Source organism: Magnolia sinica, chromosome 7 (assembly GCF_029962835.1).
Source record: "Magnolia sinica isolate HGM2019 chromosome 7, MsV1, whole genome shotgun sequence".
In the NCBI taxonomy this organism is placed as follows: Eukaryota; Viridiplantae; Streptophyta; class Magnoliopsida; order Magnoliales; family Magnoliaceae; genus Magnolia; species Magnolia sinica.
In genome coordinates, this window is record NC_080579.1 from 1,897,512 (window position 1) to 1,914,575 (window position 17,064).

At 41.2% G+C, this 17,064-nt stretch overlaps 3 protein-coding genes across 7 annotated transcripts; all 3 read right to left on the reverse strand.

The window, feature by feature from the left end:
- LOC131250809 (uncharacterized) lies at positions 1-2,774 on the reverse strand. Its single transcript, XM_058251150.1, has 3 exons — positions 1,875-2,774; positions 1,696-1,773; positions 1-1,475 (listed from the first exon to the last, which is right to left on the reverse strand). Exons 1-3 carry the CDS (start codon positions 2,064-2,066, stop codon positions 1,233-1,235), a joined length of 513 nt encoding a protein of 170 aa, XP_058107133.1. The 5' UTR covers positions 2,067-2,774; the 3' UTR covers positions 1-1,232.
- Positions 2,775-3,018: 244 nt separating this feature from the next.
- On the reverse strand, positions 3,019-6,636 carry LOC131250801 (putative disease resistance protein RGA3). Its single transcript, XM_058251124.1, has one exon. The coding sequence runs from the start codon at positions 6,402-6,404 to the stop codon at positions 3,285-3,287; it is 3,120 nt and encodes a 1,039-aa protein (XP_058107107.1). The 5' UTR covers positions 6,405-6,636; the 3' UTR covers positions 3,019-3,284.
- Positions 6,637-10,819: 4,183 nt separating this feature from the next.
- LOC131250805 (uncharacterized) lies at positions 10,820-16,422 on the reverse strand. 5 transcript variants are annotated; one of them, XM_058251142.1, is made up of 6 exons: positions 16,303-16,422; positions 15,063-15,176; positions 12,522-12,601; positions 12,263-12,387; positions 11,523-11,644; positions 10,820-11,328 (listed from the first exon to the last, which is right to left on the reverse strand). In XM_058251142.1, the coding sequence occupies exons 2-6, from the start codon at positions 15,166-15,168 to the stop codon at positions 11,042-11,044; spliced, it is 720 nt and encodes a 239-aa protein (XP_058107125.1). In that variant the 5' UTR covers positions 15,169-15,176; positions 16,303-16,422; the 3' UTR covers positions 10,820-11,041. The 5 variants fall into 5 exon arrangements, with proteins under 5 accessions (XP_058107125.1, XP_058107126.1, XP_058107128.1 ...); XM_058251143.1 differs by lacking the exon at positions 16,303-16,422 and adding an exon at positions 15,780-15,965; XM_058251145.1 differs by lacking the exon at positions 12,522-12,601 and having other exon boundaries at positions 11,523-11,631.
- Between the last annotated feature and the right edge of the window lie 642 nt (positions 16,423-17,064).

The window sequence follows — 17,064 nt, forward strand, 5'->3', positions numbered from 1 at the left end:
TGCCACTGTCGAATTGCATGATAACTTGAAAATTACAAGGGTCGGCCTCTTACCAAGCAAAGACCATATCACAACCACGAGAAAAGAGAACAAAACAGAATGAAATGAAAAAGAAACCGCTCTTACCTCAATGAGCATTTTGATGGGCAAGAAGGCTCCTGACAGAAAATGATAGAACCACATGATAGAATTACACAAGACAAAGTTCGGGGAATAGCTTTGAATTTAAGGTTATGGCCTTTTTCAGGTGAATCTAGCCCCCCAGAATGATTTTGATTCCCACAAACTGGCCTACAAACAAAGCATATTACAGGTACCCTGTACTTGTTAAAGACGGCATCTACTTTTGGAGGACATGCTTCTCATATAGGGCAACTATCTCCTTGTTAGGATTCTTCAGCTGCAGCAGCTCTGCACCAAAACCAAGTCTCATGAGCTCCTGCTTCAGCTTCAGCACGGTGAACTTGGTATGGCCTTCTGATTCTGTTTGCAGACTTTGGTTATCGTTGTCATCTGCTTTGAAGATGGAACCTCCATCTTCAGTATGCGTCCTTAGCGGGCTAGTCGTGCTCTTCGACTTCTTTCTTCCTCTAACATTCTCTTCATCAATGTCCATATCTTGAACGGATTCAATACTAACATAGTCATTGTTGATGCTAAAATCTGGTTCACCCTTTATCGAGCTCCGAGCACTCAGACCGAGCCCTGTATCCTGCACAAGGGAAAGACGAAGGAGACCCTGGCTAGATCAGGGGACCCTCCGATGCCAAAGTCAGGCTAGGAATCTGGGTCTAAGTTGTGTAGAGTAGGCTTAGGGTGTGAGATGTTTCGTACCTATTTCTGTCGATATGTTCCCTTCTAATACCTTTTGATTGAAGTTAACGTGCCCGTCAATCTCGGCAAGATCTCTGCCATTAAGCGAGAGCTACGCATGCGCTGATGTCGGCCGTTACCCGAAGATTGTGCACCGGATGACGCTCCAGACATGTGATTCAATATCTCTCTCTCTTTCTTCGACCTGCTTTTCTAGAAATTCAACCTTGGACACAGCATCCATTTCAGAGCGGCACAAACGTTCGACCTCATCTATCAGGTCAGCTTTCCGTCTTTCAAGGCTTTCAACTTGCCTGTGAGCTCTCTCGATTTGGGTCAATCTTTCCATCGCCAATCGTTAAACTTCGCTCTTTTCACTTTGAGCAAGTGCTGCTTCCTCCCGAGCTTTATCAGCCAAATCAACCACTCTTTTTTGCTTCATTTTCTGCAGCCCGGCACCTTTCATCTGCTTCCTTGAACCTTTTGAACTCGGATTGATACTTTTGCTCCAGGTGAGTCTTTTCTCGTTCTATTATCCTTGCTTCTCTCTCGTACGATTGAGCTGTGGCCTTCGCAGAATCTAACATCTCACTCAAATCCTTGATTTCAAGTTTTAAGGTCGAAGCTTCCAAGTCATAGTTCTTCAGTTTCGGCTCAGCAGCCTGCAAGCATTTACCACCATCACTTTGATCACCACCATCATCAATAACAATAATAATAATAACAACACACAGGTTTGATAAGCCCACATACGCCTCTATGCATGGCCATATGCAGGATATTGACCCATATAACTGGCCCAAAACTCAGGCCAGACCATTCGGCAGGCAGGCCACACTTATACTTTGAAAAGGAAGCTAGTCTCAGAAAATGTGAGCTTACCTTCAGCTCCAGACACAAACTCATTAGATGATTCTCAGCTTGTTCGATTTTTGCTTGCTTATCTTTAATTTCATCTTCCTGTCATTCACATCAAAAATAAATTTAGAAATACTTCTCAGGGACCAACATTCTGTGAAAAAAGACAAAGTTAAAAATGGAAAGGGCAATGTATTTATCACCTTTTCAGCCAAACTTTCAGAGAATTCTGTCCTCAGAGCATTCTCCCTATGCTGCGTGTCCTTATTATAGCGTTCCTGTATTGTAGCTGCCTTCTCAAGAGCTGCTTTGGCTTCTCTGACAGCAATGTCATACTTTCTCTTCCACTCTGACACTTCCACCTGGGCAGAGTTCGCTTGTTCACGAGCAGCCATTGCTCTCGCTTCGGCAGCACTGCTCCTGGACTTCAGAGCTGTTATCTCCGCATTGGCCTGATCTTCTTCAGCCTTCTGCCTCGAGAAGTACCGTTCATATTTCCTTTTCCAGTCCGATGATTCCAGTCTAGCAGAATCCAGAGCTTTCACTAAACTCGAGCACCTTTAATCAGTGTGATTTTTGCATAGTAACCAATGGAATGTGTTTTGGACTTGATGAACAGTTCAGATCGATCAATTTGACTATCCAATAATACCAATGCAACTAAGAGCAATATAACAAATAATCCTCAAAGAACGGGAGAATTCTTCCCTTATGTTTGATATGGTTGAAGGGATGATGAATTCTTTAAAGCACTCGATAGATGGCCAATACCATAAAATCAGCCCAATAATAATGTCCTAGGTAACAAAAAAAAAAAAAAACACATGATTTTTTAGGCCACACTCAATCTGCAGTGTAACCTACTTTGTTTAGACTGGGTGCCTTAAGCTACCAGTCTTGCTTCATCAGGACTGTCAATGCTTTAGGAAAAGCCCACCAGTCTGCCAGGACACTGTCCATGCTCATTTGAGCTTACGTTCCAGGCTTAATCACAAATTTCAGGCTCGATCATCAAACGGGTGAATAAAGACTCGATGAAGGGAAAATACAAATAAATGGACGGTTAAGAGAAATTGATAAACTATCTAATATACATTTGGCCCATCTATCATAGGAAAGGCCCACCAGTCTTCCTAGGGTCTACCGTAAAGGTTATTTGCCATCCAACCTGCTCTTAAGGTTACACTGATATGGATGAAAGGAAAACACAAATATTGACTAGATCCAAAACTTTTGTGGTGAACAAAATGTTTTTAATGGTCATTTATTGCTGTTCATGTAGTGTGGTCCACCTACAATATGAATCTTATTCATTTTCAGGCCCATTCCATAAAATGAATTAAAAAAAACGGATAGAGGGCGTAGATATACAATGACAACATTGAATTGGGCACCACGGTCGGGTCCCACCTACGTGGCTGGATTCGCAGCCAAGTTGCGTCCGTGTGGAACAAATAAAAAGGCAATCAACATCTGATGAATATCTTTTCACTTAAAAAAAAAAAAGAAAAAAAAAAAAGAAAAGGTAGCGCAGTCACACACACAGCAACAACACAGTTTGGGGAAAGAGAAGCAAATGAAAAGCTATCGTTGATTTCTCTCTCCAACTCCTCTTACAAGAGACGGAATGTGATATTGGGGATGTGGGCAATCTTGTAGTGATCTTCTCCTCCTTCTCGGCAGCGTTCTTCTAAGACTGGACATCTCCAGATGTGTAATTTTTGAAGCATGGTGAGGTGTTGCAACTCCTCTGGTAGAGATCTCAACTCTGGGCAGCTCCAGATCACCAAATTTTGAAGCATGGTGAGTTGTTGCAACTCCTTTGGTAGAGATCTTAAATTAGAACAAAACATGATCTCCAGAGTTTTGAGGGCTTTGAGTTGTCCCAACCAACCACATGGGAGCGATGTCAGCTCTTGATTATCATAAATCACCAAATGCTTAAGGTTGGGGTAGTCGGGTAAGGGCCCACCCGATAGCAACCCATCATTACCTATGCTTAAACTCAGCTTCTGTAGGAGCGGTGGAAGGTTGTTGGGCAACGCCTTTAGCTTTGGGCAGGTTTCCATTCCTAATTCCAGGAGTGATGGCATAACCTCTCCATCATCTCCACCTCTCAATTCCCACTCTTCCCAATTTGTCATGTAGTAGAAGGTGAGGCTCTCCAGCTTTGGGAATGAGACAACACGACCACCACCACCACTTCCCTTATTGTTATCTTCACCACTAAACTCACTACCCACCTTTCTCACCTCTTCCATTCCTTCAATATGAAGGTATTTAAGGGAAGGTAGTTTCCCAAGACCTGGCAATTGTTTACACCTGTCACAATACCAGAGTTGCACCCTGACTAGATTGGAGAACACGGGATCCTCTATCCAATTGGGAAGCTTGGAACCTTTGTAATGCAGTATTTTCAACTCTTTCAAGTTTGTGTGGGGCTGCAGGATTTCAAGCACCTCCTCTGTTCTTTTCTGCTCATCATCACCCAACGCTTCATCATCCATGGGGACGTATTTGAAGGTTAGAGTATGAAGGTACTGCTTCTTATTTAGTTCTGCCTCTCTAGCTTCGTCTCTGCTCCTCACATTTTCCAAGACAGTAATTTGAAGACTTCCTTGAAGATGATTGAGGTGTTTCAGTTCTCCCCATTTACATCCTTCATCGTCACCCCCCACTATGAACTTTGTTAATGTCCGAAGGCTACTTAGTTTCCCTATGCCCTGCGGTAAGTACTTCAACTCATCAGTGTATTCTAATTCTAGATGTCTCAGGCTAATTATTTTCCCCATCTCTCTAGGCAGTTTTTTAAGCCTATGACACCAATTGAGTTTCAAGGTCTGTAAATTTCTACAATTACTTACCCCCTCTGGCAACTCCTCTATCCATGTCCCCAATAAATCAAGATATCTCAAGTGCTTCAATTTTCCCAGTGTTCGAGGCAATTTCTGAATGCTAGTGTGACTCAAGTCCAATGCCCTGAGGTGCCTGAAATGATGAAATAAATTGTTTGGCACCCTGGAGATTGTTGAGTCGAGTAGCAACGTCCACAACTTTTGTGCCTTATACAAGGTGGACCAATCTCTGTCGCCTGCATCATCACTGTCAATTAAAAACAAATGGCGGAGATTATTTAGGTTCAATGAGGATTGCTTTCTCATCTCCACCACTGAACACTCACTTCCAGCAACAGATTGTGCAAGATCATGAACTAAATCATGCATCTTGCAACTGACTATGTTCTTGCCATCATCGACTACTGCATCTTGGAGCAACGAGCGTCTTAGTAAATCATTGAAATACAGCCCACCAGTTTCCTCCATATCTCTGCTTCTGTCAGAGCGAATGAAACCTTGTGCCACCCATAGCTTGACTATCATATCCTTCTCTATCTCCCAATCTTTCGGGAAGATGGAGAAATATGTGAAGCATTGCTTCAAAGCAGGAGGCAAGTCATAGTAGCTGAGTAACAAAGCTGGTAAAATGCCTTGTAAGACATCATGTGAATTCCATACATCGCTTTCCAAGATGAGCTCCCACTCCCTTCTTGTCCTTCTCGAGCCCATGGCACTCCCTATTGTCTTTGCTGCGAGAGGCACCCCTCCACACTTCTTTATGATTTCCCTTCCAATCTCTTCCAACTCCGAATGCTCTTCGGCACTCCGATGCTCAAGCGCTTTACGCCTGAACACTAACCAGCAATCATCATCGGATAAGACTGCTAGTTTGTGCATGTGACGCCCTCCCATAGCAAACGAAACGTTTTCACTACGAGTGGTTATGATGATTCGACTCCCTGATGCACCAGTTTGGAAGGGAAGTTTCAGTTTGTCCCACTTCTCATTGTCTTCACTCCAAATGTCATCAAGCACAAGCAAGAATCGCTTTGCATGCAACATTTCGTGGAGACGACTTTGCAACAGGTTCAGGTCTAGATCCTCACAACTAGACCCGGTTGCAGATTCAATGATTGATTTCGTAATTCGTTTCACATTGAAATCTTCAGAAACACATACCCACATTCTCATCTCAAAATGCCCCTTGACTTTCTCATCGTTGTAGGCGAGCTGAGCAAGGGTGGTCTTCCCCAACCCCCCCATTCCAACGATGGAAATGACAAAGGGCACCTCATTCACCTGTCCACTACTCTCCCTCAGCAACAAGTTTAGGATTTCATTTTTGTCATCTTCTCTACCAACAACTGACGGTCGGTCGAGTAGGGAGCCTCTCTCTCGCTCTCTGATCTCTCCCCGCCCCACTTCACTATCCACCCTCTCACTCACACCAGTATTTATCATAATAAAATGAAATTGGCTCATCTCTTTGGCGATATCATCTAATCTACCCCTCACCTCCTTTATCCTACTCCCAATTTTTTGGCGTAACACAACATGATTGAAGCAGTTAACAGGCGACAGGAAGCTTCTTACCTTCTTCTTACTGCAACAGGACACACCGTCTTCATCAGGTGCTTGTGATTTGAGAGCTTCCGTCGTCCATTCATCTAGTATGTCATCCACATCGTAGGCCACGTCTTTTAGATTCTCCAACCACTTCTTCACAGCTTCATCCTTCACTCGCCGAGTTTGAGCATCTTTAAGCACAGCTAGGAGCAAGGTGAACGTACTGGAAAGCTTTTTGATCTCGTTCGTGACACCCACCAACAAAACCACCTCATCTTCAAGTATGGTGTTCAACTTCTCCAGTGCGATGGAGATGAGTGAATCAACCATGATTTCTTTCTCCTTGTTTTGGTATGTAGATGGGAAGATGGAGGAATTTGAATTCAATTAGGTTTAGAAATAGGAAATGAGAAGGACTATGAAGATATGGAAGAGAGATAGAGGGGGAGAGTTGTTTTGGTACGTAGATGGGAAGAAGGGAGGAATTTGAGTTCAAATGGTTATAGAAATAGGAACCGGGAAGGACTCAAGATATGGAAGAGAGAGAGAGAGAGAGAGAGAGAGAGAGAGAGATGCAACTGTAGAGAATAAAAGATGAGGAGAGTGAAAGATGCAACGGTAGAAAATGAGGTTAGCTCTGGAAGGCATGCTATGGCTTACCAACCAAAAATCAGACAAATCCAGGCATCCAATCGGTACCTTATAAAATTGAGGGTTCAGATTTTTTCCACATAAATAAGTCTAATTAACAATCTAAACCATCCATTTGTTAGAGACCATAATGGATGGCTTATTATTTTAAAGCTCTCCTTTTATCATCCAATCTCATCCATTCCATCCACAGGTTAGAAAACAAACAACTTTGTAAGAGAAGAAAAACTTATGGATTGCTTCAACCATCTTCTCAGTGTCAATTTTAATAGTAACCTTAAAACTATGTTCAGGATCCAGTAAACGGTTCAGATTAATAGATTGGAATCTCCAAATATCCCAATTCTGACAATCGTGAACATATCACATTACACTCATCCAAGAGCTGGCAGTAAAGTGATAAAATGTTAAGGGACCCACAAATGTAGAAAGATGCGGATATGATGTGATAGAAAAGGCATCCAAAGCTACTTTTTTCCAAAGATATCCGACACATGGAATCTCGTGACTCACAGACCACTCAAAATTCAAAAATCAACTTTATGCATTCACACTGATGGGCTCACCATCGATGTGCTTGTTAAGATAGGAAGAGGATTGCGTATTGAGTAAAATCTGTGGGGCCCACCGTGATATAGGTATTTTATCCACTCCGTCCATCCATTTTAACAGATAATTTTATTGTATGAGCTCAAAAGTGAAATATTTAAAAAGCTAAAGTGAACCACACCAAAGGAAACATTATGAATTCAACATCTACCATTGAAAAATTCTTGTAGGCCACAGAAGTTTTGGATCAAGCTGATATTTGTGTTTTCCTTTCATCTATGTCTTTGTGATCTTATGAACAGGTTGGATGACAAATAAACATCGCTGTAGGCAATGGGAAGGTTTCAACGGTGGAAATCATTACTCCCACTGCTTCCTATGGTATGATCTACTTGAGCTTTGGATATGCTTCAATTTTGGTTTCAACCACTAAAATGATTTGGAAAAATGGATGAACGGCCCCTGGATACACCAAATACATTCACAGTGGGCTCAACTGAGTGGACTCAGTATGATAAGAGCTGAGTAACTCAGTACGCAATCCAATTTCTTCAAGGGAGTTTATACCTGATGTATGATCATGTTGGCCCACCAAAGCCTAAAAAGGGACGGTTGAAACTAAGATGGATAGTGGGTCTGCTAGATTTTCATGTGTTACTTTCGTCATGTTACATCTACACAGCCTCCATTAGATGAATGCCGTCGGTTTGTCGATATTATTCTCAGTGGGCACCTTGTTAGTGTTTTATAGAGAATGGGACGTCTTCCCCATGCAGCACCCGAAAATTATCAATATGGACCGTCCACAAGGTCACAGCACTGTAAATAATCCTCTATAAAAATTCACAACCAGCAAAGCAGCCTTCTCTTTCTTATCAAATGACATGCAAAATGGATGATTATAAATCTATGATAATGTACAATGAGAAAGTCCAGCAATCAGTATGAAAAATACATTCAAGAGAGTCTACTTTAGTTAAAGTCCAATGTTTCAAAGGTAGGGATCCACCAAGTATTATCGAACGGCCTGTAAATAAAATATGGATGGATGCCATGAAAAACATTATGTTAGGCCACACACATAAATATAATATGGATAAAAGGTAGCGTTTACAGTGGTAATTTTCTCTTGGTTTTTCCCCTGCATGCTTTTACACGGTTCGCCCATCTGTGACGCAGACGCGTGTGTAGGGAGTAACTCACCACGCTATAGTGGGCACACTGTGACTTATATGTCATTATCCACGCCGTCCATCCGATTTTTCAGCTAATCTTAGGAAATCATGCCAAAATTGAAGCATATTCAAAGTTCAAATGGGCCACACTACAGAAAAAAGTGAGGATAATCATTCCCCACCGTTGAAAACTTCCTAGGTCTAAATTGATATTTATTTGCCATCCAAACTGTTCATAAGGTCACATGGACATAGATGGAGAAGGAAAAAAAAATCAGCTTGGCCACCGAGAAATTTTCAATGGTAAGCGTTCAATTCCCACTGTTTCATATGAGTTATGGTCCACTTTAGCTTCAGATATCCTTCAATTTTGGGCTCATGCCCTAAAATGAGCTGAAAAAACTGATGGACGGCGTGGATTAGGGTGGGCCCCGCATGGTTTACACACCACGCTATAGCGGGTGCCTTACAACAAAATCCGCGTACGTCTGACGCAGCCCTCTTAACCAACCAGCAGCCTCCACGTGCTGCCACCAGGATGTCCATGGTGGATCAAGCTCCGTTTACAATCCCGTGTCAGTTCAACACCGTTTAAAAAATGGCGAGGACTCATCATCCTCACATGTGGCAGTGATTAGACAGCAATCCACCGTCCAGATCGTGGGTTCCATCACAAATGGAGCTTATTTCTAAAATCTTAATGATCAAGCAATCCTACCCATGCAATTAATAGCTGTCAAATGGACGGCTAAAAGTAGAATATTGACTGGTACAAATTCGCAGACACAAATGATATACGACTAGGATTATCTTGTCCGTTCAATTTTTCAGCTGGACATGGTGTTCGGGAGAATGAAGAGCGTTTGGGTGGTTGTGATGGGTGTCTGTTCGATAGCTAGTCTGGGTGAGGGGTGTTTGGATGTCGAGCGGAAGGCTCTCTTGCAAATCAAGCACCATACGAACCATCCAAACGGGTTCTCACTCTCAGGTTGGATTGGAAATGACCGTTGCAAATGGGATGGCGTGTCCCGCGACTTCTCTTCGTCTCGTTGAGTCACCGAGATAGACATTTCCGGGATAAGGGATAACGGGGTAGGAAGATTGGGTGTTGACCCCAACACCACTCATCTCGTTTGTATAAGGCCCTGTGGGGCCACCTTGAAGTATGTGCTTTATATCCACACTGTCCATCCGTTTTGCCAGCTCATTTTAGGACAGCATCGCAAAAATGAAGCAGATCCGAGGCTCAAGTGGACCACACCACAGGAAACAGGAAATCGGTTTGCGTACTGAGTAGGTCAGTACACTTTTATCGTACTGAGTAAACTCAGTCGGGCCCACTTTGAATATATGTGGTTTATCTACACCGTCCATTCATTTTTCCGACTAATTTTAGGGTTAATCCAAAATTTTAAGTAAATCCAAAGCTCAAGAGTACCATACCATAGGAAACAGTGGGAATAATTAATGACACCCACCGTTGAAACCTTCCTAGGGCCACAGTAATGTTTATTTGCCATTGAGCCTGTTGATAATGTCCCCCAGACCTAGATGAAGGGAAAACACAAATATTAGCTTGATCCAAAACTTTTAAGGCCCCTGAGAAGTTTTTAATGGTGGCAGTTCAATCACCACTATTTCCTGTGGTGCGATCCACTTGAGCTTTTGATCCAAAACGGGTGGACAGCATGGATAAAACACCTACATAAAAGTGGGCCCCAAGCACGTCAAATTCATGATTTTCTAAGTTTGTTATCTGGTTGGCCTAATCAAAATTTACATTTCAAGAGAGATTCATGTCCATTGAAATCATTTGGCATTGAACAATTAATCTAATAAATGGTTATCAAGATTAATGGTCAAAATTGAATTTAATAATAATAATAATAAATCCAATCATTTACCCAAACCATCCATCATGCCACCTTGAATCCAGTATCTCAAAAGTCATTCTGGTCAGATGATCCTAAACAACAATCATGTCTATGAAAATGGATGGTCCATATTAGTTATACCGAAAAAAAAAAACTGCCCTGTCATTAACTTAGACTGACCATGATGTGATACCAGCCTCTGAAAATCACTCCAATATGATGATCCTAAACATCCAGTCAATGTATAAGAAATGGACTATCTATTATATTAGAAGAATACCTATCCATGATATGGACCTTCCTTCAAGTGGCCCGCCTTTCTGTCCTTCCCTCCTAAAAATCACTTTGATCATGTGACACTAACCATCTACGCAACGGCAAGGAAATGCATGATCATATTTATTATAGCAAGGAAATGTCGAACCATTGTCCATCATGCTAGTCCACCTTTCATTGACACTTTGATAAGATGACCCTAACCAAACAACCGTTAAGATTGGTAGAGAAACTGCATACTAGTCAGTGGATAAACCATTGTTTCAGTTACTACAATTGTTTGGAGGACAGATTAGCTTATGAATAAGATGACAACCTGCATATATTTCAGGAGGAATGGATCCTAACAATAGATGACATTACAGAAAATAATAATCATAAAACCACATTTACAAGCACTAAAATCTCCAACTAGAAAGAAAAAAAGACATACAACCGTCTTTCAGTCCACGGCCGCATGCACTTCAATGGAAGGACACTTGCGAAGAAGAGACCCTAGCTCCTTTGAAAACCTTTCCAGCTGGTTGCATCCAGAAATATCAACCAGCGTCGTCGCTGTATCAGCATTTCCCTCTGAGTGATTAAGAGGTTGCTCTAATCCGCTACCCAAGATATCATCATGAAACAACTGCAGTGCATCTTTCATCGAAATGGAGTGCACGGACTCGTACAAGTTCTGGAGCCCCTCTCTCGTTTCTAGCTCGCCAACCAGCTTTTCTTTCAAATGATCTGGAAGGAGAGCTAGTGCACTTCATAAAGGTTGTGGACACCAAAAAGACAATTGACAACAGAAAATGAAATCAGTTCATGTTACCAATATATATATATATATATATATATATATATATATATATATATATGAAATTGTCACTGAATGTCAGGAGATCAGCAACAGAAGAGGTACAACTCCCCCCCTTTTTTACCTGGAGACACCTCTAACATGGCCCCATTTGTACCCGATAAGCACAGACTGCTTAAAGCCGACAACGAAACCCTCTTGTGCAGAAGCTTCTTTGCCTGCCGTGAGGCCATCTCGATAACCAATCCAAAAACTCATCAAGGATCCAAATATCTAAGTTTTATATTTTTCTTTTTACTTTTTTTTTTTTTTCTCTTTAGGATGACTATGTGGATAGAATTAAGCTAATCTGACTGCACACCTATCCGCAGGTACCCATGCAATGAGTGCAACTTGTTCAAGATGTCCTGACCCATAAATTAGCTTATGGGTGCAACATGTTCAAGATGTCCTGACCCATAAGCACATTGAATGTGGAATGTTAACCTTTTTTTTTTTTTTTTTTTTTATTTTGAAGAATAGGGAACCGAGTTATTTCATAAAGAAAGGGAACTAAAGAAGAGAGACTCCCGAGAAACCAGATTAGAGAACAACCTTTCCTGGCTAACTCATCTGCCACGTCATTTAGTTTGCTGTTTTTTAACCATCCTTTTAAATTTAACATGCGACCAACCTGATGAATGGGCTAGGTTGATTTTTGGGCTAGAGTATCTACAAGCTTTGGGCCACTGGATTAACAGCATGGTTTTCATGTATGCCGCATGTGCCTGCTGGTAGAGGTGTTGCTAGAATTAGCAAGCCTCTTCTGGACATATGCAAATAATTCAAAAGGGTTCAGACATGCAGATTAGCTCATCAGGATACTGTGTGGAATTGATTGTGCCTCCTCTCCCACTCCCTGTCCAAATCAGATGTTTTACCAGAGCCATCATCGGAAACATTATAAAAGGAACCATCCTCACCCCACACATCATCTCCATCGTTGTCATCTGCAACCAGTCAAATGAATCAACTTCATAAATTTCTTAAGAGAGTTAAAGATCAGAAGATACTAAATTTGATTAATAATTAAATACATCAGAAGGAAGAAAGAAAGAAAGAAGAAAGAGGGAAATCGCCAAACATTTGGTAAATACAGCAGAATTGTTGAATGTCCAGCATCAAGAACGTGGACCAAATGCATAGTAGAAAAAAAGGGGGAACCTGAACACGACCAAAACAGGGATAGTTGGCCACAGTACTCACCAGATTCTCAAACCACCTAATCCTGACTATCGTAAATTGGTTCCACTGAAGAGAGGACTTGTGCCAATCAAGAGTCAGCCTCATGAGCTTTGTGGTTCCACTGAAGAGAGGACTTGTGCCACTCAAGAGTCAGCCTCATGAGCCTTGTGCTTCCACTGAAGAGAGGACTTGTGCCACTCAAGAGTCAGCCTCATGAGCTTTGTTACTTGCATCCTGCTCAATTGCAAGAAATGGACTTCTGTTTTTTTTTTTTTTTTTTTTCAGTTCAATCTAGAAATGATACAGGTGCCGTCCACCATCTGGTAACCCAAGCCATTGTCTGGTGGGTCCTCTCTATGGGATGGTCATGCCCCAGTATCCTCCTCAATCGGACAATCCTGGTCACCAGATGGATTTTTGTTTTTCTTTTACGGATGACAAAAATGGCATTAAATCAAAGGAAACTTTACAAGGGAATAGAGTTTCCAGCAACGACCAAAGGCCAAAGCACCTCCGAATACGAGAGTGGCAGCCTCCAATTAACCAGATTTGAGATGCATGAAAAAGAGATGTATAGGATCAATATAATCTCTCTAATTTCATCAAAAACAAAACAAAGGTTCAAAGGAACTGCCACCCATTCTAGGATCATCTTCGAACTACCTTCACAGTAACAAGACCAAGATTGCATGCTGAAAGCAGAAGTCCAACAAAAAGGGCTTTGGCCTCTGCTACAAAGATGCTGCTTGCCTTGATAGGACCAGAAAACGAGATGATAGTACCTTATGATTAGAGTCTCTAACAATCCCACCTAACTCCAAACTTAACCCTGTCAGCAGAATAGAAACCTCCAAAACTAATCTTCCACATGCTGGTTGGGGTTTGTAGGCTAGTAGCCAAGAAGCATTACTACAATGCAGGCCGCCAGCCCAAGAGCTTCTGATTTCCCTGAAGTTTTAAAGATCTAATGGCTGCATTACAGAAAAAATCCTTGCACAGTAGCACCCAGCTGATAACCACATGTTTAGTTTTACATATAAGCACCTCAAACCTCATAAACTTGTTGTGGAAGATACGTTGTTCCTCTCTTTCAAGATACCCCATAACACCAAGAAAGAATTTTTCTGTTTAATGCAAATGGACAACCATAACAATTCTCAAGAATGTTCTATTTAGTGCAAACGGACCACCATAACAACTATTGAGTCTCGAACAAGTTAGCAACAAAATCAGGCAATAATTAATGACATCAGGCTGATTAAAGACCTCACATGAAATGAGATACACCAACAGACAAGTGATTCCTTGTGTCCTTGATGGATTTGCACATAAAACAGATGTTAGGGAGATTGTCCATCGGAGGGAGATGGACGACTGTTAAAACTGATGGTCTATATTTAACAGTGGCCTAGCCAGAATGATTGCATCTCCCAGTGAATGAGATTTTTAAGAATGACAGTCCATATTCAACTACTGGGGAACTAGAAGTATCTAGCTGTAGATCAATTACATCCATGTTAAAAGGGAACCAAACATGGACCCACATGTCACCAAAGGATTTGTATGTAACCTAGATTAACACTTGTTTGTCTTAACTTTCCAGATCATAGTTCCAAAATTGAGTCAACTCAAAACTCAAAACTCAACTCCACACGTCATAAGGAAACTCAATTGTCACTTTGACATGGTTTCAACTCAATGAGACTCATCAAGTCGACTTCCTGACTAATTCAACTCAGGACAACTCGAACCAAGCTCCTCCCCTTTGGATGGTCTTTGCTTAGATTTACTTTTAAACTTGACACTGCTTCAAAGCATCTTAACGTGCAATGGAGATTAAGGCCCTTTTTTTTTATTGCACCACAAAAAAATAATGTGTCGCCCACAAGCTAAAGATGACACACATGCAGCCAATTTCTGCCTATATTAAAACCTTCAATTAGATCCTCTGATCTTGCCTTCAATAGCATTTTGCTTAAAGCCTCAGCAATGACAACGAATAGAAAAGGTGCAAACAGATCCCCTTGTTTAGAATGTTGTGTGCAAGAGTATGGCCATATGAATGCATACAGCTCTTTTAGAAAGTAGACATGCAGTATTTTTACTCTAGTTAATTAGAGTTTTCTAAGTTTTCTTTATAGCAGGTAGGTTCTTCTATGTTTGTAATAGAAAGTTATCAGAGAGAACAATCCTGCAAGGTACTAGAATGTTGTGTGAATTATATCAGAAAGGCCCACAGCCTCATATGCAGGGATAATGAACAACTCTACTTTATTTTTGGGTTCCTGAGATGGGGATGATTGGGTGTGAAGCCTTTCTCCTAGAAGGTGCTAACGAATATGGTGAGAAAAGTACGATCAAGCTAACCAAATGATTTTAAAAGTATGATCAAGCTAACGAGTCTGTCAAGAAAAGCAACTGCCATGATTAAGACACATACCATGTGAATCATCATTCTGGGCAGACGGCATGGGACCCTTTCCCACAACCGGCAGCTCCAAGGTTTCCGTAGGAGTTTGAAGCTCCTCAGGAGGTATATCCTGCATTCCGAAACCTTGCAAAAAATTTCACAAAGAGTTGAAAGTCATAAATCAAACAAGTCTCAACAGACAACCAAAGTTATAACCGACTATCGCAGCATGCATAAATTGGGAAGCAGGTTTCCTGGTGACCCTAGCAGGTGCTGTGGGACCTATGTGATGCATGTGTTTTATATCCATGCCATGGTCCATCAGTCTTGTCATCTCATTTTAGAGGATAATCCCACAAATGAAGCAGATCCAAAGCTTAAGTGGACCACACCACAGGAAATAGTAGGGACAATGACACCCACCATGATGTTTATTTGCCATCTGACTTGTTGATAAGATCACACAGATATGGATGAAGGGAAAATACAAATATCAGCTCGATCCAAAACTTTTATGGCCCCCAAGAAGTTTTTAACAGTGACCATTCAATCACCACTGCATCCTGTGGTGTGGTACACTTGCCCAAAAATGATCTGGCGAAAAAAAGGGACCACATTGATGAAAAACATACATCATGGTGGGCCCCACAGCGCCTGCCACTACCAGGGTCACCAAGCGATCCACTTCCAATAAAATGACAGTTATGGGGGCATAGTTGAATCACTTTGGCAAAATAATAAATGTACATTAATGTGGCCTGTTCTTAAGAGGCCTGCTTCGGCATTTCAACAGTCACCTTCGCTACAAGCAGAAATGTACCTATTCTACATTTCACTTCCAGAAAAGAAAGACACCCAAATGCCAATGTCTACCTAAAATCAAGGTGGGTCTCCAATCCAATGATCATAATCATCTTACCAATCATTTATAATAAATAAATAAATAAAATTTTAAAAAAAGAAAAAAAAGATCATGATCATCAAAGAACTGGACCACTTAATCCAAGTTTTATTATACTCGGTTTCTGGGTGCGACTCATCGGAGTATCGGAAATTCGATACTAATACGACTCGTACACTCACCGTTACACAATAAATGAATAAATAAATATGTAGAAAAATCACAAAATAAAAAAAAATTAAAAAAAAAAAAACATAATGGAATGGCCCCATTTGCTGATCGAAGATCTAAATAGCGAGGCTGCCATGATAGACGGCTCGGATCGCGCACGTGCGTGCCGTCTTAGCTCGGAGAAGCACAGAAATTTACCTTTTCTTCTTCTTTCTTCTCCTATTTCCCCTCTCTCTCTGCTACCTTGTCTTTGCCAATGCCAGGTTTCTCTGCATCATTTCACGCTACTAATAAGATAGTTTCCTGTGTTAGTTTAGCACCATATAAAAATCGTGGTTATTGTTCAACCGTACACGTGTCATTGTTTTACATCAATCCAAACAGTGCAATCGTTGACCACTTACGATGGATGAAATATAACCAAAAATATTTACTGGTAAGATAATATTAACGATCCGATTTTTTTCTTCATATTTCTTTTTAATGAATGGTCATTAATTCGATGATTAAGATAGCCTGATCAGTGTGATTTTAGAAATATAGTCCGTCTACGATGGTTCTCACGGTTTGGATGGTCTGGTAGCTGGACAACATGGCCAGGTATTGGGAGCATGAGGTATTGGGAGCATGAGTGAACGCAATTTTCAAAATGGTGATAAACTGACAAAGATGTGTTATGTCTTGAATGAAAGCTGGAAGAGAGTCAGACCTGGACTGATTGAGGGAAACGGATTGGCACCCTGATGTATGTATGAGTTTCATCGATGCCGTCCATATATTTTTTTCATGTTATTTTCATGGTATAAGACGAAAAACGAGGTATGTCCCATCCTCAAGTGGACTACATTACAGGAAACAGTGTTGAATGAGCATTGACCCTTAAAAACCTTTTAGGGGCATAAAAGTTTTGGATCAAACTGATTTTTATTTTATTTTTCATTCATCTGGTCCTATATGACC

Coding starts and splice junctions, on each gene's coding strand:
- LOC131250809 (XM_058251150.1), bottom strand. CDS start 2,066: ATGGCTGCTCGTGAACAAGCGAACTCTGCCCAGGTGGAAGTGTCAGAG. Junction 1,774..1,874: donor CTGAAAGTTTGGCTGAAAAG/GTGATAAATACA, acceptor TGTGAATGACAG/GAAGATGAAATTAAAGATAA. Junction 1,476..1,695: donor GTTTGTGTCTGGAGCTGAAG/GTAAGCTCACAT, acceptor AAATGCTTGCAG/GCTGCTGAGCCGAAACTGAA.
- LOC131250801 (XM_058251124.1), bottom strand. CDS start 6,404: ATGGTTGATTCACTCATCTCCATCGCACTGGAGAAGTTGAACACCATA.
- LOC131250805 (XM_058251142.1), bottom strand. CDS start 15,168: ATGCAGGATATACCTCCTGAGGAGCTTCAAACTCCTACGGAAACCTTG. Junction 11,645..12,262: donor GGCACAATCAATTCCACACA/GTATCCTGATGA, acceptor ATGAGTTTTTGG/ATTGGTTATCGAGATGGCCT. Junction 11,329..11,522: donor CATGTTAGAGGTGTCTCCAG/GTAAAAAAGGGG, acceptor CTCTCCTTCCAG/ATCATTTGAAAGAAAAGCTG.